General features: G+C 45.2%; 5 protein-coding genes across 6 annotated transcripts in view; 3 read left to right on the top strand and 2 right to left on the bottom strand.

Moving 5' to 3' along the window:
- The window catches only part of sema4ab (sema domain, immunoglobulin domain (Ig), transmembrane domain (TM) and short cytoplasmic domain, (semaphorin) 4Ab), a 58,126-nt gene extending 54,299 nt beyond the window's left edge, over positions 1-3,827 (bottom strand). The window contains exon 1 of the mRNA XM_047018552.1: positions 3,751-3,827. The gene's annotated coding sequence lies outside the window, so the exon portion shown is untranslated. The remainder of the gene's footprint in view (positions 1-3,750) is intronic.
- Positions 726-5,024, top strand: tekt2 (tektin 2 (testicular)). The gene is made up of 9 exons (XM_047018578.1): positions 726-1,835; positions 1,951-2,076; positions 2,245-2,450; positions 2,556-2,699; positions 2,948-3,062; positions 3,484-3,591; positions 3,807-3,950; positions 4,219-4,298; positions 4,444-5,024. The coding sequence occupies exons 1-9, from the start codon at positions 1,680-1,682 to the stop codon at positions 4,643-4,645; spliced, it is 1,281 nt and encodes a 426-aa protein (XP_046874534.1). The 5' UTR covers positions 726-1,679; the 3' UTR covers positions 4,646-5,024.
- Positions 5,025-6,035: 1,011 nt separating this feature from the next.
- si:dkey-211g8.9 (free fatty acid receptor 2) lies at positions 6,036-7,046 on the top strand. Its single transcript, XM_047019734.1, has one exon. It carries the CDS (start codon positions 6,036-6,038, stop codon positions 7,044-7,046), a length of 1,011 nt encoding a protein of 336 aa, XP_046875690.1.
- Positions 7,047-10,727: 3,681 nt separating this feature from the next.
- Positions 10,728-12,998, top strand: LOC124466741 (free fatty acid receptor 2-like). Its single transcript, XM_047018557.1, has one exon. The coding sequence runs from the start codon at positions 11,288-11,290 to the stop codon at positions 12,266-12,268; it is 981 nt and encodes a 326-aa protein (XP_046874513.1). The 5' UTR covers positions 10,728-11,287; the 3' UTR covers positions 12,269-12,998.
- Positions 12,800-19,332, bottom strand: usf2 (upstream transcription factor 2, c-fos interacting). 2 transcript variants are annotated; one of them, XM_047018558.1, is made up of 11 exons: positions 18,707-19,331; positions 17,755-17,798; positions 17,534-17,649; positions 17,211-17,327; positions 16,965-17,121; positions 16,193-16,280; positions 15,897-15,941; positions 15,499-15,557; positions 14,576-14,670; positions 14,200-14,328; positions 12,800-14,087 (listed from the first exon to the last, which is right to left on the bottom strand). In XM_047018558.1, exons 1-11 carry the CDS (start codon positions 18,742-18,744, stop codon positions 13,998-14,000), a joined length of 978 nt encoding a protein of 325 aa, XP_046874514.1. In that variant the 5' UTR covers positions 18,745-19,331; the 3' UTR covers positions 12,800-13,997. The 2 variants fall into 2 exon arrangements, with proteins under 2 accessions (XP_046874514.1, XP_046874515.1); XM_047018559.1 differs by lacking the exon at positions 15,897-15,941 and having other exon boundaries at positions 18,707-19,332.
- Between the last annotated feature and the right edge of the window lie 204 nt (positions 19,333-19,536).

Here is a 19,536-nt window from a genome sequence, read left to right as displayed (position 1 = left end):
GTGTCAAGACCAAACGACCTGTGGGTGTTTACAGTAGACAGGCGCTCATACGGCACAACCCACAAATCAACTCTTATGTTTATTATTATCTTTTCAGAAATATGCCATTTAACTATGAGCTGCGTAAGACTCTTGCTTTCAAACTCATCAGTCTAGACATATTTAATGTGTAGGCCTATGCACATAGCCCACTAGAGCAATGTCAAAACAGGCAATTTTGTGAAATGTAACCATTGTACAGTTTGGGATAGGCTTCATTCTTATCCCACTGTTGAAATACTTGCAGTTTACAAATGATACCAATACACAGAGGTCCACAGTTTTGCTATATCCGCTTTCCGCAGAAGGGATTCTGCACGCGAATCCTACACCTTTCCTTTGATTTGCTCTGTCATCCATACGATAATTACTTTGCATTGGTAACATTGCAATATGCTATATTTTTGCCTGATTATTAAATTGTTGTGACACTTTTAGAAGTTGTAGGCTATCGTTAAGAATGTGATAATCCGTTTGGTCTTCACACTTATCTGATCCTGGTCCTAAACTTTAGAGTTTTTGTTTGGTTGTCAATTTAATTGTTGTTTTGATTAAATGTAGCCTAATAAAACCCCATTTATTTGCATTGTATTGATTTTATTTGAATGAAATGAATTTGGCAACAAAAATTATGAAAATTACGTCCATACGTCCACGTACGTTGAATGGATCACATGTTGATTATTCATGCAGAGCCTGTTTTACGACAGCCTCATTGAATTCGTATTGACCAAAAACTGTCAATGTCATTACAATAATATAACAAAGCTGCAAAATAATGACAAGAGAATAGTAAGATCATGTTTAAAAAGGATCCTGATAGTTTAAATATTTAGCTTGGTTATATTTTAGTTGACAAAATTATTTGTAGTGGAGATTTGTTTCTCATTGTTCGTTCGTTTAGTCACAGATGAAGTAGGCCTTTGTCAGTCTTTGGGTTGATCATTTTATTAAACTATTTTGTTTGTGGTTATGTTCATTTTTGTCAAATTCAAAGCACTAAAATACGTATTCTAACAGTCTAGGCTACTCGTTGAACGTTGCTATGGTATTTTAATTATTTAGTTGTTGCTCTTGGCCTGTTGCGTCGTGCGTTACTTAGATACCGTCTGCATAGTTGGCGAGCTTCGAACAGAACAGTCGGTGAAGACAATATCTGAACTCTAGAATTTGGATCATGTAAGTAAAACATGCAAAGTTTAATACATAACGAGACCTCTGTTATGAAGTTATGTACCCTACTGAGAATTGTATTGAGTTATTTAATGAGATCTACATTTCATAAACTTAAAACACGAATTTGTCGTGGAACTATTTGTGATTGTTACATCATCGTCCACTGGAGACTACACAATTGCAAAAAATTCAATGCGGGTCTTATGTCATAATACATTTTTACGGACGTTATACATATACAAATGAATAAACATAGATGCTTTGTTTTTGTCACCAAATATTGCATATGTCTCATACCTACTTGAAAAAAAACTATTGTTCTTGTTGCAGTCTTGGCATGATTGATGCTGTGCTGTTTGTACGTCCTGTTGTTTGGAGATCAATAAAACCTGTCCATCGGTCTATCCAGTCGTTTGTCTGTCTATCTATCCGTCTGTCTGCCTGTCCCTCCGTCTGAAGAGAGCATGGCCGCATTCAGCACCAAGCCTGGGCTCAGGTACAGTGTGCCTGACTGGGACCATGGCAACAGGCAGCTGTCTGAAACAGCGGAGCGACGGAGGCAGAGCTCACAGGACACACGCCAAGAGGGACGAATGTTACGCAACGAGACCACCAGTAAGGTGAGGGCTGTTCGGTCTCTCTACCAAACACAGCAGCAGTCAAACCCTCCGAGTTCACCAGTTCACTGCAGAGGTGGCTCACTTGTCGCACACGTACCATATCTCTCTCTCTCAGACTAGCTGGAACGAGAGTGACAGCTCCCGCAGGCTGACTGAGAGGGTGTGGGACATTACCCGCTGGAGGGACACCCTGGAGGCCTCTGCACAGGAGCTGGACAGAGAGATGGATGCCCTTACGCTGGTGAACCCAACAAATTAATAATAATAATAATTGGAGCAGGAATGTTGATCTTACCAAGTCTGCGTAGAAATCCTCAGGTCCCACTGCTAATACCTTCACTTTGTTGCAACGGAAACCACAGCTCATACTCAATAAACATTTTACCCAACAATCATTTGCGCGTGTCAGTCGAAGGAGGAGATGGAGAGGGCGCTGGCTGCCACCCTTGTGCCCCTCGAGGTCACCGTGGAGTGCATGGTCCTGAGGGAGGGTCGCCGGGGCAACGAGCTCCTTAGCGACCCCGTGGAGGCCCAGCTGAAGAAGGAGGTGGATGTGATAGAGAGGGCGCAGCACGCGCTGCAGCAGGGCATCGACTCCAGCTTCACCCAGCTGTGGTAGGTGAACGTGAGCAGAGATACATGAGCAGAGCTGGGATAGAAACACTTTGAACATAAAAGCCAGGTATCAATAATATCTTCACAACCTCGTCTTCCTCTAAGTCTCCTACAAGAGGCTCGACACCAGGTGACCAATGACCTTGAGAACAAGATGGACGCCCAGGGCATTGACACAACCTGCCTGAAGCTCACCATGGACTCTCCTGAAATCTCCCTGAAGCCCAACCCCACCCGCATACCCATCAGGTGAGTCTGAAGGCCAACCCCACCCGCATACCCATCAGGTGAGTCTGGAAACGGATGAACGTTTACTTGGGTTCATTAACCAAGCAACATCTGCCCGCAAAGGGTGACTAGCCCTGACGACTGCATTTGACACTTTCAGTAATTCTAACGTTACCTTAGTTACCACCTGTGTTTTTCTCCACGTGCGGGGGGGTTGTGACTCATGAAGGAACTGAACAAAGCCCGTCTGTCCCAACTTCCTGTTGCAGTTCCTCTACTCCTCAGCAGTGGGAGCAGTTCAGCCAGCACAACATGAGCAGAGCCCAGCAGGAGATGCAGGTGTCACTGCAGCTGAGAGAGGAGACACGACTCAGCAGACTCCAGGTGGGGGGGGGGGGGGGGGTTGACCAGAGGGAAAGGTGTATCTTTGGTTGGTTCAGGTGCAGTTCTATGGGCGTGTGTTTACATTTACATTTAGTCATTTAGCAGACGCTCTTATCCAGAGCGACTTACAGTAAGTACAGGGACATTCCCCCCGAGGCAAGTAGGGTGAAGTGCCTTGCCCAAGGACACAACGTCATTTGGCAGGGCGGGGAATCGATCCGGCAACCATCTGATTACTAGCCTGACTCCCTCACCGCTCAGCCATCTGACTGTGTTAAGCCCTCTGTAACATTGCTTGGGAAGAAATTCATCAGATGTGGTAGTTTATGACCTGCGTCAATAAACACTTGTATTCCATTATTCTCCACTCTTGGAAAGGCTGTGTGACAAAAATGTGAATTCTCTCTCTTGTGTATCTTAGATACAGAATGAGCTGCAATCCCAGCGCATCGCTACAGAGTTCTCCATCCGCAAACGCACACACCAGCTGCAGCAGGCCCACGATGAGCGGAAATGGCAGTTACAAAGCGTGGGTTTAAAAATCCCTCTTAATCTTCTTAATCTTCTCCTCCTCCCCCACTCCTCCTCCCCCACTCCTTCTCCTCTCCCTCTCTTCCCCCACTCCTTCTCTCCCACTCCTCCCATCATTTCATCTTCATCCTGTTGTTCCTTGTCCTCTTTAATTCACCTCTTCTAGGTCTGATGTTTTAGATCTCATCTGTTGGGCCTCCTTCTGTTCTTCAGACACAGGAGGAGATCAGTCAGCTGGAGAAAGACATCCTGGGGTTGGAGGGCGACCTGCAAGCCAAGACGGCACCGTTAAAGTTGGCCCACACCCGACTGGAACACAGAACCGAGAGACCGGGAATGGACCTGTGCAGGGATGAGGTGGCCGGATCTGTGTTTACGTGTGTGTGCGTGTGCGTGTGTGTGTGTGTGCGTGTGTGTGTGAGTGTGTGTGCGTGTGTGTGTATGTGTGTATGTGTGTGTAAGTGTGTGTGTGTGTGTGCGCATGTGTGTGTGTGTGTGTGTGTGGACTGTGTGCCCATGCCATGAGAAGATCCAGCTGCTTTAGAAAAAGTGTAATAAACAAGAATACATTCTGAATAGCCAGTTAGTTTGACAGCCGATGACTGCTATATGACTTTATGTTCAGGTTCAGTATGGACTTATGGAAGAGGTGAAACAGCTGGAAGGGACCATCCAGGCTTTAAAACAGAAGCTTGCTGAAGCACAGTGAGTCATGTCTGAGTGGTCCCTACCCTGGCTTCAAATCTGCAAAATCAAACTGCTTCCAACGTCGTCTTTCCCAACAATTACATGTCACAAGGAGTCAGGTTTCTCCTCCAGTGTGACAGATCCTTCCCTCCTGTCTCTGCAGACACTCCCTCCAGAACCTGCAGCTCCACGAGGCTCGCATGCAGGAGGATCTGTCTCGGAAGCAGGAGGCCATCTCCCTGGAGCGGAGCAGTCTGGAGACACGTGGACGTCTCAGCTCCATCCACACCTCCGGCCCCATGGCTGTAGTCCCCCTCACCAACTCCAGTGGGAGACACAACCTGATGGACAGTCTCACATCTTAGCCTGCCTCCCCTTCAGCATTACTTAACTGTAATCTTTGACTTTTCGTGTTTGATTTGTGATTGACTTTTATTTACAGGCAGGCTAACCTTCTACTTTTATTTACAGGCAGGCTAACCTTCTACTATTATCATCTGGTGGTGTTTCTCCTTTGTGTTGAGGGTATAGGAAACGACTGTTGACAGTGTTGGTCAGTTTGTTTTTAGCACGTCTTTCCGTATTATGTAGCTACACGACGTAAAACATTAATCACTGAAGATGAGAGCATGTGACAAACAGTACTATTACTATAAAACTGACACACTGATAAAAACACAGACATATGGTTCCTCCAAGTGATCCTTTTTGGAAACATTCAATTGACGCAGTTTTTCTTTTATTGACCAGCATTACTGACCATGTTTATCGTCCCCTGTTCCTGCTGGTGCTGTTTGATCAGGCCCGGGGATGGTGACGAGGATGTGAACTTTGTCTTGTATCAGGGATATAAATAAAAATATTATTCTCACAATCACTTCCCCTTCTCTCTGTGTGTCACCTTTTACATGCCGCCGAGACTCACTTCCCCTTCTCCCTCTGTCGCTGCGGAGACTCGTTTGTGTGAGAAATTCCAAAGCTCTGAAATTCCAAACATTGTGGCGAGTTCCCAATGTTGTTGTTGAAGGTGGCGGTGAAATAAGTTTTGAAAAACACACCTACCAACGCACCACCCCGCCAGCACCACCCTATCCTGCAACCTGGGCTGCCACACGGTGACCACAGACCGCTGCACTTTACGACTTAACTGCCCAGTCGGTCTTCTCTTTTGGAGGAGTCTGGCCGCAGCTTGATGGGACTGAGCTTCCTGAAAAACCCAATCATTCTGAATCATTTCACTAAAGGGCCCAGATGCTACTTGTCTGTTGTCCTCCATTGAGAGGGCAATTAAGGCAGCCTGGTGCCTGTTAACGCCCTGTTCTTCTGCCTGAACAGGCTCCTCAGCTATCTGTCTCACCGGCCACACACCCCTTCCCTGACCACTCAGACATCACCCAACTTCCTCCCCCCTTGTCTGACCATAGAGCTGTGACTGCCCACCTGCCCTGTCAGTGCACAGGGAGCACACACAGAAGAGAAGGTCGCTGGTTCTGAATCTCATCGCGGCTCATGCAGTCGTGTTCCCCTGGAGAGAAACTGACTATTCTCAAGAGTTGATGGAGTCTCGACTACAGAAATGCTATTATGGATAGGAACCCAGATGAAAAAGGATGACTTACTCCTAACTTTGTTTTGTTTACAGAATGTTTTACTTCAAACAAAGGAACTTACCCCCTTAAACCCATTTCTTCTAATTCTACCTGGGCTCACGACATAATGACGCCTCCAAATCTGTACTTATCGTGAGCTGAAGCAATGATTTTTTTAGACTTTGAAGACTGCCTTTCACTGTTCGTGTACTCCTTCACCTCCCTACTGGGCCTCCCCGCCAATGCGCTGGTGCTCTTTGTCTACGTCCGCAAGGCGCGCAAGCGGGGAGCCACACCCAACGTGGTCTACGCCCTCAACCTGTGCTTGGCCAACCTGGCGCTGGTGGCCTGGCTGCCCGTCCAGGCCCTGCAGACAGCGCTGAAGGACTGGGCGCTGCCAGCACCCCTGTGTCCTGTCTACAGCTTCTTCCTGTTCGCCTCGCTCTACGGCAGCACCCTCTTCCTGACGGCGGTTGCTGTGGGACGCTATCTCAGCATCGCCTTCCCCATCAGCTACAAGATCTACCGGCGCGCAAGCATTTCCTGCTTGGTCAGCGTGGCCCTGTGGGTGCTGGTGCTCCTCCACCTGGGGCTGGGCCTGGTGGCTGAGGGGGGAGCATACTTCCTGTCCACGTCGAGCCGCAACGTCTCCATCTGCTACGAGAACTTCACGGCGGCGCAGCTGGAGATCCTGCTGCCTCTGCGTCTGGAGATGGCCATGCTTCTCTTCCTGGTTCCCCTGGCCGTGACAGCCTTCTGCACGCTGCGCTGTGTGACCCTGGTGTGGCGCTCCTGCCTGCCCGCCATGGGGAAGAGGAGGGTGCTGGCGGTGGCGTTGTCCACGCTGGCTGTGTTCGTGGTGTGCTACGCGCCCTACAACACCTCCCACGTCGTGGGCTTCGTGCTGCAGGAGAACGTGGGCTGGAGGAACGAGGCCATGCTCACCAGCTCCTGCAACGTGTTCCTGGAACCAGTGGTCATGCTCATGTTGTCCCCGGCAACCTCGCGGGGCTTTCTGACGAGGCTGTGTGGCAGGCAGAGCAGGTTCAGCAGGTCAGAGAGTCACCGCAGGCGCAACGTCCTGACCAAGGGTCACACGGTGACCGTGCCGTCAAGGGGCCTACACTCACTGACTCATAGACAGGCCGCGGATAACTCCCACTCTGCAATCATGTGAGGATGCTCAATGGGAGACTGGACAACGTGAGAGAAACCTCGCAAAGAGGAATAGAGATGAAAATCTGCTGGAAATTGACGTTTTTGATGTGAGGTTAAGGAGACTTCACTCTCTCTTTGCTAAGCTGGTGTTTTCATAAGAGGATAAGATAAGCTACTGTACAGTTACTGGTGTATGTGTGTGTTTCTTTTGATCGAAATCAAAAGCGAAAGCAAATCAAAATGCACTACTTGTGAGTATTGTAAGTATGTTGAATATATGACATAAGAGCATACAGCCACCTGAATGTGAGCACACTAGGAGTCGTTGTTCTTAAAAGGTTTTTGAATGCAATTAGCAGCACACTGAATATTTGTCTCGACAAAAAAAAAACATTGACGCGACTTGTTGAATATGACCAAAAATCGTAATAAGTGCATTCATAAATGTGTGTTTTCATCCATTTGCTACACTGAAGTTAATGTCGCAATCAGAATATTTTTGTTTCAACGGGTTTTTTATCTGAATTTCACCATTAGAATTTGAGCAGCCTTAATTTTGTTCTATTTGAATTTCTGAAGCTTAAATTCTTTTTGGGGGGGGAGTCAGAATTTATTTTTAAGTTAAAATAAATTTGTATTCATTTTAAAATGGTTTTAATTTAATTTAGTTTAAACTGGCAAGAGTTATGTAATTGATCTGGCTGAATAATAAATACAAGATTCAAACCAAACGAAAATTATTGTTAAATTTGCTAAACTTATCAAGGCTTAAAGGATTGTCTGCAAAGACAAAGTCATTAATACATGAAACACTCAGAGACTGCAGGTAGGCCTGTTCTGATATCTGAAATTGATTTAGCTAGTGTTGCTGTGGTTGATAAATTCAATCAATTTGAGGGGGCGGAGCTTCAGCTCCTTCAGGGTAGTCACGCCCCCCCAGTCTCAAGCAGAGAAGATTGATGATTTTGTTTTCTGACGAAAACGGAAACAGCCTCGAATGGGCTAAGCCGCGAATGTTTACAACGTCTGGCCCCTTGCCTGATTAATACTCGGATCTTTAAGCCGTCTCAAAAATTGTATAAATATTAAAAAATATATATGATCCCTTTCTGTAATCATGATACCCCCCAGAAAAGTTCACTGCACTGTTTGGCATACAAAAAAAGTGGGCCGGTCTTGGGCCTGAAACTCCCGGGCTGAAAAGAGTCCCCAATCCGGCCCGGTTAATAACATTCTTCTGTGGTGTTATGAACTTAAAACTCATTTTCGATTCCACTTCACAGGATTTTTAATATAGCGTTGGAGGTGGCAGGCATGAAAAATACCAAACGCTCGAAGCGTTTGCCGGCTGCGTGATTAAAGAGCGAGAGCATGGTGGCGCCCTTAGAGTTAGTGCGGGAAGGTCCATTTACTGTGTGAGTCCTCACATGTGGTCAGACCGCTGATGAAGTGTGCTTGTATGTGATGCACCACTTCCATGCTTCCTTGTCGACATCACCTGTATCCTCAGCCTGTACGGGCTTCATAGCGAGGCTGCCTGGAAATGACAGCACAGCAGGGCCGGCCCGAGGCATAAGCGAACTAAGCGGCTGCTTGGGGCCCCCATGGCCACCAGGGGGCCCCAAGAGAACATTAAATTACAGCTTAATTTTTAAATTATATTATGTTAATGGTAATTATACAAATTTGCAATAAACTCAATATTATGTTGACCGGCTGGAAAGGAAGATAATAGCTTACTACTACTGGTTTAATAAATTATCTTGGGGGCCTGCCTTTGTCAGCACTCATACAGCAACATGACGTTGTCGATTGTTCAAGAACAGAAAAGATCAGTCGGCAATCGCAATCGGACACGGCAAAAAGCAATGTCACAAAAAATGTCATATTCCTCTGGTGCAGAGAAAAGAAAACATAGGAAGAGAAAAAACTGCAAGATCAAGGTATGTTGGAATGATTAATTACAGTTTTCAAAGTAGAAAAAACCGCACTCTCAACTTGCTCGTTGCTTCTTTTGACCAGTTTATTAAGGTAGACGCGTTTCGGCCTAAGCCATCGTCAGTTTTTTCTACTTTAAGTTACTAGTCTTTTTTCACTCGCACCCGAAATCACTTTTTATTTATTTTGGAAGCAGAGCGCGCCTATCCTTAGTAATAATTACAGTTTTAAACCATAAACATTTAGAGATAGATGCGTCAAACAAGCTTTCAACGTTAGCTAGAGCTAGCTAGCTATCATTTTAGTGTAACACTTAGCGTTAGACTAGCTAGCTTGCAAAATATAACAATACCTAGATCCCCCCCTTTAAAATGGGCATTTATTTTGATAGTATGCATTCACCTTGTTGGATTTACCTAGGAGAGTGCATACTAACTAAATACATTTCAAAATACATTTCGATTGCCATTGAACTTTGCTATAAGGTAGGTTTGCTAACTAGGCTACGTTGTGAGCTAACATAAGCTGGCTACTTGACAGTTAAGCTCGCTAACAAAGCTAGCATAGAGTAGCTTGCATAGATCCTACCCTTTTGGGGTCATTGTTATAATATTCCAACACATTATGCCCCAATTAGCTAGTTATAGATTAAGAGTTGTAGTTTCAAGTGTACAGATGGCTTGCTGCTGTTTAAAATCATTCATGTTGTTAAATAAGTAGTCTACTATGTACTCATATGAATCTTCCCTATGAGCACTGTTGATATATTTTGGAGCTGGGTCTCAACCAATGCCTCCTGCCCCAAGTGCCAGTGCTACAGTTGATGATACAGCAGTTCCGTTTTCAACAATCCTATTTATATTGTAGGTATTTAATTTAATATCAGTTTTGTAAGAAATAAGAAAATACTGTTTATCTTTAAGTTATTTGGAGTTGAATGTTTTGCACTTTGGCACATTGCTAGTTTAAACCATAAGCTATTAAAGAGGTTAACCTGTGTACAATAGATGCATTGTCTGGTTTATTTAGCTACTTTTCAGTACACCACATTAAAGGTCACATGACATGAAAACTTAACTTTAGGAGGTTATTTAACATTAATATGAGTTCCCCTAGCCTGCTTTTGGTCCCTCAGTGTCTAGAATGTTCGATAGGTGTTACTAAGCCCTGGGTGTTCTTCTCCGCCTTGGAGAAAATGAAGGCTCAAACGCTCCGTTTGAAAATCTGCTCCTTTTGACGTCACAAGGAGCCTCTGCACATATTTTCGCTGGAAATGAGCCGACACAACCTCTCAAAGTTTTGCATGACTGCGCCAAACATTTCAGCAACCACTGTTTCCTTAACTTGAGCCAATACAAAGTTGCTGTCTGAAATTAAATTCTGGATCAGTAGCCTACTCCTTGGTCCAGCTACAAACCTCGGAGAAGTAAGTCAATTAACGCTATATAATTTTACATCATACATTTATGCATTTAGCAGACGCTTTTATCCAAAGCGACTTCCAAAAGAGAGCTTTACAAAAGGTCTTAGGTGATCACAACAACGAAATAGCCCCAAACATTGCGGGTAGCCAAAACATGAAACATACATTCTGAAAAGTCCCAAAGTGAAGACCATAAGGGAATGTAGTTAAACAAGTTACAACTAAACAACATGAACCTCAAAGTGCAAGGGTGTACCTGCGGGGAAAAGGAAGGAACAACAATATATTTCACAGCGAGTACAATAGGTGTAAGGCAGTTACAAATAACCAACAAGAGCAACAAGTCTCTCAATAAGAGTCATTGTGATCCTGGAGGAAACATCAGGCACGAAGGGTTGCTGAGAAACGTTGTTTGGACAGTTCATGGGATAAGAATAGGTCGTGAATCAGGGACAGAAGCTCATTCAATTTCCGCAGCTCAGGGCAGCACAAGAGTACCTGATACAAGCTGAGGGGGAGTGGTTGGATGAGATTGGATGTTGAATATCCATCTGATGCTCGATACTGTCACAGCAGTTCAGGTCCCAGAGGAGTAACGTTGTCATGGTTATCTGGTCTCGAGAACTTCCTGAGGTAAGATCTTCAGTCAAGAAACGCATGAGCTGGATACATACCTACATTTCTAACATCTTCAAAAGTAGATTTGAAGTACTGTGGCAAAAAAACGTAATAAAAACGTCCTGACTTTCTTTTTTATGTTGGATTTTTGTATCTATTTTGAGACTTAAGTCTAGTACTGTTGCGCTTTGTTATTCTCACACATGTAATGGCTCTCAACCAATCACATTCTCTCTCCAGGTTTTCTAAGAGAGTCCTTGTGTGTGTGTGTGACTAATGAAATGAACACCACAATCCGTCACCTGTTGCTGTGTGTGTACATCATCACCTTCCTGATGGGAGTACCTGCCAACATATTAGCCTTCTGCACTTTTTGTCGCAAAGTTCGCCACAAACCAACACCCATCGACATCCTGCTCCTCAACCTCACCATTTCTGACCTCATCTTCCTCACAGTCCTGCCCTTCAAGATGAAGGAAGCCATTGATGGCATGTCATGGAAGCTGGACTACATCTTATGTCCAGTCTCTGGATTTTTTTTCTATTCCACCATCTACAACAGCATTCTCGTCCTGACCGCAGTTAGTGTAGAACGCTACCTGGGGGTGGCGTTCCCCCTCAGGTACTCCCTGTGTCGCCGGCCGCGCTACGCCGTGATGGCCAGTCTCTTGTTCTGGCTGGTCTCCTTCCTGAACCTCAGCATCGTGTACATCGTGGCCACGGTTCCGGAAAAAGACGCCACGGTCAGCAACGGCACCACCCAGGTGCGCTCCTTCCCTCCCGAAACGTGTTACCTGAACTTCACCTCGAAGCAGCTGGGTATCCTGCTTCCTGTCCGCCTCGAAGTCTTTCTGGTGCTCTTCTGCGTGCCCTTCCTCATCTGCTGTTTCTGCTACGTCAACTTCATCCGCATCCTGTCCCGCCTGCCCAGCATCGGCCGGCGCCGCCGCCTCCGGGCCATCGGCCTGGCACTGGGAACTCTCCTGATGTTCACCGTGTCGTTCGGGCCCTACAACGTGTCCCACGTGGTGGGGTTCGTCCGCAAGGACAGCGAGCACTGGAGGGACATAGCTCTGCTCACCAGCACCCTCAACACCTGCTTGGACCCCATCATCTTCTACTTCTCGTCCGCGGCCGTCAGGAGCATGCTCAGTCACGGTCTCAGGAACTGCATGGCCAAACTGCACATCTTGAAGTGTGGAAGTGATCGGTGCTGCCCCCCGCTAGTGGCTCCTGTGTCTGACAAATACAAAGAGACTTGACAGTGTTGTGGGGTTGTTGACAGCATAAGAAGTGTGTGGAGATCGTATGTCTTTTATATAATTTGGCCTAGGCACACAGACAGATTACAATAGAACAGGGTTTCACAGAGCTTCAAACCAGAACATGGGTTTTCAAAGGGGGCGTTGATGAGTCCCATAGTCAGTTAATTTTTAGGAAAATAAGTAAATGACAGGATGTGCAAACAGGGAGAGATGACATTGTCATTTTAACGTTGTACTGTTCAAGGAACAGTAAACAAATCAATTGAGGAAGAAGATAAGGATCTATTCAGTAATAAAGAGCTCCCCAGTCTGTATCCACAGACATGGAGTCATGCAGGTGTCGTCCTGATAAGCAGAGATAAGTCCGCTTCATGTTGGCCTTGGTATACTTACCCAGACGCTCTGCTTATTAGTTTGGCAGTATAGTTTAGCACCTTTCATATTAGTTTACACTAGCTTTAACAGGAAGACTCCTATAGTATGAAGACAGCTAAATCAAGGGGGGTTTATAATGAATCATTCAAGCTATTGTAGAAACATTGCAGTTTATTGTACAATCAGAACTTATCATGCAAGTGGTTAGAATGCCATGCTGGGGTTGCTTTTTGTGGGAAAAAAAGATAACCTTTACTCGTTCTAAAAGTCTCAATCATCGCTCCTATGTGCTATATACACTGAATACCAAACAGGAATATTTGAGATTCTCTAAAACCAGTCGAGATATTTCTTGTAAAAAGTTAATCTACATAGGCTAGTGTATTCAATCAGTGATTTATGACCATAAGATGGCCATCATGATTTAATGCCCAATCCACTTATTTAACGCACTGTAACAGATATACAGGTGCCTCTTTATGTGTCGAGGGATACACAAAAACCATAAAGAATTCAGAAAGGGGGGAAATAAAACATACAATTAATTCGGGAACCACTGCTACTGAACTCTTCCAAAGACCTGAGCTAGACTAATTCCTACAAACGCTAAACAGTCCGCAAGTACCACCTGGGACTAGGCAAATGACCAGGCTCTGTAATCACGGACGTTAAACCCTAATGGACAGAAAGGCCTGATAATCATCATTCTCTTGATCTCAATTTCCAATGAAGCAGCCTTAGAGAGAGACACATGGATGAAGGTACCTGATTTTTCAATGTTAGTCATTTCTAAGAGAAGGAAAAAAAGATGGCACAGCAGATATCAGCCCTATATTTGCACTATGAGCAACTGCAACTGTCGTTTTTTTCTGTATACATGTAAACTAATAAATTAAATCAACAAAAAAGGAATTCTTTCATTTCAGACAGTAGTTATCACTCACAACAAACGCGGGAGAAAGCAAAAGGAAATCTGCTGTAGGATAACAGAATTATAACAAGACAATTTTGTTTTAATGCAAAGTATCTTAGTCCATAATGTGAACTAAAACAGGATTTGAATTGTAGGTTTTCCTTTGAACCGAGGTGACAGAAACTCAGTCAGCGGCAGAGAATTGTTTTCCCGGTTTAGAAGAGAAGGAGGGTCGTGTTGGAGGTGGAGGCTCAAACGTTCCTCTCCACATCCCCTGTGTGTGTGTGTGTGCTTGCATGTGTGTGTCTGTTTATTTTGGATGACGCAATTCTAAATGTACAGCAATGTTTTTTTTGTTTTTTTGTAAAAGTTTCTTTTCAGTGCCCTAGTAACAATATAAGGTTGTGTGAGTGTGAGCCACATTGTGAGTGTCCAGGATCACTGTGCTGATGCGTCTCCGTTGATCTCTATGCCATGCTGTTGGAGCTGCGCTCGAAGCAGGGCGTTGTCGTTCTTCAGCTCCTCAATCTGCAACAGCACAAAGAACAAACTTAGAAACATATACATGGCACACACTGCCAAAACATCCGACTGATGATCTGGTTTATAGATTTTAATTGGACTAGTCGTGTGTGTGTACCTGTTGCCTGAGCAGATCGTTGTCCATCTGGACTCTCTCCACCTCTTTAAAGCTCTCCTGCAGACGCTGGTTGTTCTGTCTCAGCTCCCGGATGTAGTCACACGCCTTCGACAGGATCCCTCCTTTACTCTGGAGGGCACATCATTTCACCCCGATTGCTCAGCATGTAATGAGAGGTGATGCAGTGATGATGTGAGAGGTGATGCAGTGATGATATGAGAGGTGATGCAGTGATGATATGAGAGAACAGTGAGGTGATGCAGTGATGATATGAGAGAACAGTGAGGTGATATAACATTAGAGGCAGTGAGATGAAGGGTTGAGGCGTGAGACTACAGATGTGTGACATGAGTAAAGATGTGCAGATTAGACTCACTGCTCCCGTCTTAGTGCTGTCTATGTTACAGTCTGGGATGATCTTTGACAGAGTGACGATCCAGTTGTTAATTTTGTCTCTTCTCCGCCTCTCAACTGCAAATACAGAAAGAAAAATGTTGTGGTATGGGTTAGGGCCTAGCCATAGGTACGGGTAAAGGTGAAATTGGGCACAGAATCCAATGAGCATTAGAATTAGCATCAAATCTAATTTGCATAGCTAATAGACCTAATCAGAATGTTGGTAAACAAAGGTTGCCAAGACACTTCCGGGTGGATAACTGTCATCTTGTCAATAGCAGTTGGTATGGTAGCATAGTATAGGAGTTCATAGTAGTTCATTTCAAAGATTAGATCGAAAAGATTAACGTCATGCCGAAATCTGGTGTTTGGGGTTGTAATGTCAAATGTACACAGGCATGTAAAGGATAAGGCTTTTTCCGTTTAGCCATGGTTAAATCGAAATCGACCCAACGGAACCTGTGGATAACGTTAGCACAGATCCAGCTATAGTAGCCTAGTCTACGTTTACCGGGCGGTCTCCTTGCATCAACAACATCAACAGCAACGACATCGGGAACGTCTCGTTTTTCAGTTCACAAGCATATCATTAAACGTGTTATAATCATAATAATCTTAAAACGTATTTGTGGATAAATGACATGGAAAATCCTGTTGGGTTCAATGGCTTGTTAAGGTTAACTATCGCTAGCCAAGATCGGCGTTATCCACCCGGAAGTAAGATATTTGTTGTTGTGACATCAGGCTGAAATGTCCTATTGGCATTAGCCTTGCTGGGGACTTCCTGGTGACGGGACTTCCCATCACCAGGAAGTCCCGTCACCAGGAAGTCCCTTCACCAGGAAGTTCCTACACCAGGAAGTCCCGTCACCAGGAAGTTCCTACACCAGGAAGTCCCTTCACCTTCATTGTGCTGCGCTCGTCTCCTCTCATCCCGGGGAGCTCTTGGCCCGTCCATCTTCCTGCAGAGGGACAACAGAGGCAGGCCTGCGCTCACTGACTTGATTCAGCTTTTGTCATGTTCTTACCAAAACAACACAAGCACATCATCGCCACAGTGACGTCATAGTTGGTGTCAATAGATAAGAGAGCGTCACCACGCCAACAGCTACAGAGGAGCACCACAGGATGTCGTGTCCCAGAACAGAGCCACCTCTTCAGTACTACCACAATGCAGGGGCACTAGATTCCTATCGATAATCACCACCAACACCGTCAGATCACCACACACAGGTCATCCAAGCGCGCTAACACACAGGGGAGAGACAAGGATCTGAGGGGGTGTGAAAGTGTGTCCTCACCAGTTTGAACTGCCATGTTGCAGCATCTCGCTCTCACCAAGGTCTCTGGGGATAGCAGGTAAGGGGGACAAATTTTGTTTCTCATGTTTTGATTCTTTTTACTGTAGCTTTTGTCCATGAGATACATGTAATCATAAAACCAATCATGCCAAAATAGGAGGGGGGAAATACAGAGGTGAAGACTTGACTATTTCCCAGGGGGGGTGGCGAGGGAGGGGCAAAGAAAACTGGTACAACAGATATTGTGCTATGGGAAATCCCAGCAGCTGGAGTGTTTGGGGGACAGCTGTACTCACGCGGTGTAGGTGTGTGTGCGAGGGGCGATGGTCCGGGGCGTACCGGCCTGTAACACGTCAGGAGGGCTCATCATCACGTAGAACTGTCCTGGGATCAGACATGAGGAGCCGGGTTAAAACTGGAGAGGTTCCTTCTGCCTGGTCTACTGGAGGTGTTATGGGAGAGGAAACCCTGTAGGTGGGGACTGTGGGGCTTGTGGAGCTTTCTGGAGCTGTGGGGACTGTGGGGCTTTCTGGAACTGTGGGAACTGTGGGGCTTGTGGGGCTGTGGGGGTTGTTGTGTGTGTGACTGTGGAATCTGGAGACCGGGGGGTTCTGGAAGGGGGGGGAAATATTCTCCCCTCCTCACTTGGGACTGCTTCCACTGATTAGAGGGGAAGGTTTACTAACGAAGCCTCATTAAAAGCGGTTGTTTTTCTTTTTCTAAAAGACGTTGCTCAGTAAATAATGCATGAATTTGATAACTTATCGCATAAATGGTTTACCTTTTACAGTTTTGTATATAACAAACCTAAAGTTATTGGACTTTACTTTTTCATCCCAGGGCTTCACAATGTGTCTTATCATCTTCACCTGGTGTTGAGCTCCTTCCTGTTCCTGCAGCCTTCTTTACACTGCGTTCAGGGGTGTTCCCCAGGCCCTGGGCTTCAGGGGTTTGTATTTAAGGAAAAGCCTTAAGCCTGCCACTACTTTGTGTTTGGCTTCCTTCTGACGTCGTAGACCCACAGTAGTGTTCTGCTTCTGGTGAACAAAACGTATGCATGTGCCGTACCTCCAGCCTGAGTTAGTGTGGGGTCAGAGGTCGCCTGGACTGAGACGGCTGTTCCGTCGCTGACTGTGGCGGCTGGGAAGTAGGCGAAGCGTGTCTCCCCCCCCACGCCGTCTCCGGCTGGGCTGCCACCGTTACTGAAGGGGTTCTGAATGACAGCCTGGCAAGAGCACATGGAAACAGACAAGTTCAGAGAGAGCAGGGTTAGGAAACTAAGACACAGACACACAGAGGCAGACAGACACACACCTGAGCCACAGCTTGTTGGGTTCCAGCAAACGCAGCGGTGGAGACGACGCTGACTGCTCCGCTGCTGTCAGCAGCCTCGAGCTGGTCATCTGTGACCTGGACCACCCGGTAGGTCACCTAGAGGAGGGGACAAGAGAGTACTTACAACACTGCTGCTGGCTCCACAACTAGCAATACTGCTCTCAAATACATATATTTTTGTTACATTTATTATATTTTTTTCAAAAGAAAAAAGAAGCGCTGCTATAATGGGGGGGGGGGGGGGGGGGGGGGGGTAAGCCAGTCATATCAACAGCGGTTGTGCATGTTGACAGCGTTCCTACCTGCCCTCCACTAGCATCTGTACGAAACTGGTACTGGACATTGTGGTCTGCAAAAGCTGCGGCCTGCTGAACGCTCGCGATGGTTACTGCTGTGTGCTCCTCCGCACCTACTGACTCTGCGGGAGGACACGTGCACGTTAGGAGGAAAACATCTAGAGCAATACACAAATATTCATTTTTCTATTTGATTTGAGGTGCCCGGGGGGACTCCAAGCACAGACCTTCTTGTAAGTGGACAACCTCCTCCGTTTCTTGTTTCTCGTGACTGGAAGAAAAATGAAGTAATTAGAGACGTAAGTTTGGAGCATAACCCACTTAGAATACAAGCCAGTTTTGAATAGAGCGCTTTTCATGATTTCACAATGCCGCCTGGCGGTAAGTTGTCGACACAGCGGGACAGAGTTGACAGCAGGCACTGCGGATCAGTTGTAATGTGTAAAATATTAACACAGCATCGTTGTTGTGAGCTATTAAAAAGGCATGTTCAAATTGTCCAGACTTGGCTAAGACTTCTCGGTTCCAGTTAAATGCGATCATATCTATGCCTATGACAATTAGTCTTAACCGAAACAATGCTAAATAGCTTCAAGTACATATACTTATCAATAAGTATATCTGTCAAGAGACCATCATTTACACAGCTGAAACTATTGACAGTTACGGTGAATTACATTTATCCCGCTTGCTGTTATTGTATCCAGTGTGTCTGTGACCGAGAGGTCAGTGATCAGGACACAAACAAATGTTTCACCGTAACAATCAGGTCCAGTATTCAAAGGAATTATTTAATTCAATATCAACAACAATAACCTAATATATAATGCGTGTCTTCCATGTAGACGCATGGAGTTGCCTAAAAGTTCTCTCTGCATGAAACAACTGACAATACAATTCGCGGTTGCACATATTGACAGCTAGCCAGCAGTTTGTACAAAATACCTTTAAGTAACGTTTAGAACATGATTTGCACTACGAACATAGTTTAATGTAGCTACATACAAACTTCAAGACGCACCAAACAACGTGTTGTCTACTCCATATAATTAAAACAACACAATATTAGGGAAAACATAACTTATTTGATATCTGCAAAATGCGTTGCAAAAGAAAATGGTGACTTGGGGCTAGGCCGGGGAAGCCATTGCGAGCGGTGAGCTTATGTGTCGTTCTTACCTCGTAGAGCTGTCCAAACTCTGTTCAAGCATATCCATGAAGGTTACAGTTTAAAATGTGATATTCAGCGACACTGATATACGGAGATGGAAGTACTGATCACGGGGACAAACACACGGGTCATGTGAGAAAGACAGTCCAGGACACGTGAGGTACAGACCGGGCAAGGAGTTAAAATGGAGACCGCGGCAGGACTGGGGGTTGTGCTTTTTGTCTGCTCGAGACTCCAACGATGTTCACTGTATCGCTTCGCTTTTCCTCTGGAAGAATGTGACGCGCGCCTTCCGGACGTGTCAGCGAGTGGCCTTGCTTAAATCGTGTTTTAATATGTTGTTTTTTTGCGACAAAATGTTACTTTCTAATTTTCCAACGACCTTTTTTTTTTTTTTTTTTGCTTCCACGGTTGTTCTCTAGATCTCCTGTCCTATTACATAGCAGTTGCTGTTGTATCCATCCGCTAGAACGGTTCCTACTTTCCTTCGAAATTATAGTTGAAGATAATAGTAAGACGTGGAATGGAGTCTCATTTTTCGCCTGTAAACAAAAAATGAAATAGCCTATATGAAATCGTTTTTTTTTCATGTTTTCGTCAACTGGCAATACTCGTCTTAAATATAGCCTGCATTGAATCTATGGATTAATTCTATATAGATAGCTAACTGAAATGTAATTGGCCTCAATTACACTATGATGATGTATGTATCAGGCCTGCAAAGTAATACTGAATCAATTGATTTAATAATCAAAAGAAATGGAACACAAAGGCAGTGATTGAGCTACTATATAATTTCCTGTCCGTAACATTTGTTTCCTATGTCTTTTGCCCAGGT

The sequence above is a fragment of the Hypomesus transpacificus genome, chromosome 4, assembly GCF_021917145.1.
Source record: "Hypomesus transpacificus isolate Combined female chromosome 4, fHypTra1, whole genome shotgun sequence".
Taxonomy (NCBI): domain Eukaryota; kingdom Metazoa; phylum Chordata; class Actinopteri; order Osmeriformes; family Osmeridae; genus Hypomesus; species Hypomesus transpacificus.
The sequence above is the reverse complement of the archived record's forward strand: the minus strand, read 5'-3'. Positions and strand labels throughout refer to the sequence as shown.

Bases quoted from the DNA above. Each gene is read 5' to 3' on its own strand.
- tekt2 (XM_047018578.1), top strand. From the start codon at position 1,680: ATGGCCGCATTCAGCACCAAGCCTGGGCTCAGGTACAGTGTGCCTGAC. The intron at 2,700-2,947 runs GTGAGTCTGAAG...TTCCTGTTGCAG, and splicing joins CCCACCCGCATACCCATCAG to TTCCTCTACTCCTCAGCAGT. The intron at 3,592-3,806 runs GTGGGTTTAAAA...TCTGTTCTTCAG, and splicing joins GGAAATGGCAGTTACAAAGC to ACACAGGAGGAGATCAGTCA.
- si:dkey-211g8.9 (XM_047019734.1), top strand. From the start codon at position 6,036: ATGATTTTTTTAGACTTTGAAGACTGCCTTTCACTGTTCGTGTACTCC.
- LOC124466741 (XM_047018557.1), top strand. From the start codon at position 11,288: ATGAACACCACAATCCGTCACCTGTTGCTGTGTGTGTACATCATCACC.
- usf2 (XM_047018558.1), bottom strand. From the start codon at position 18,744: ATGGATATGCTTGAACAGAGTTTGGACAGCTCTACGAG. The intron at 17,122-17,210 runs GTGTGTGTCTGT...TGCTCTTGCCAG, and splicing joins CCCAACAAGCTGTGGCTCAG to GCTGTCATTCAGAACCCCTT. The intron at 15,558-15,896 runs GTGAGGACACAC...GTCCCTCTGCAG, and splicing joins CAACATGGCAGTTCAAACTG to GAAGATGGACGGGCCAAGAG.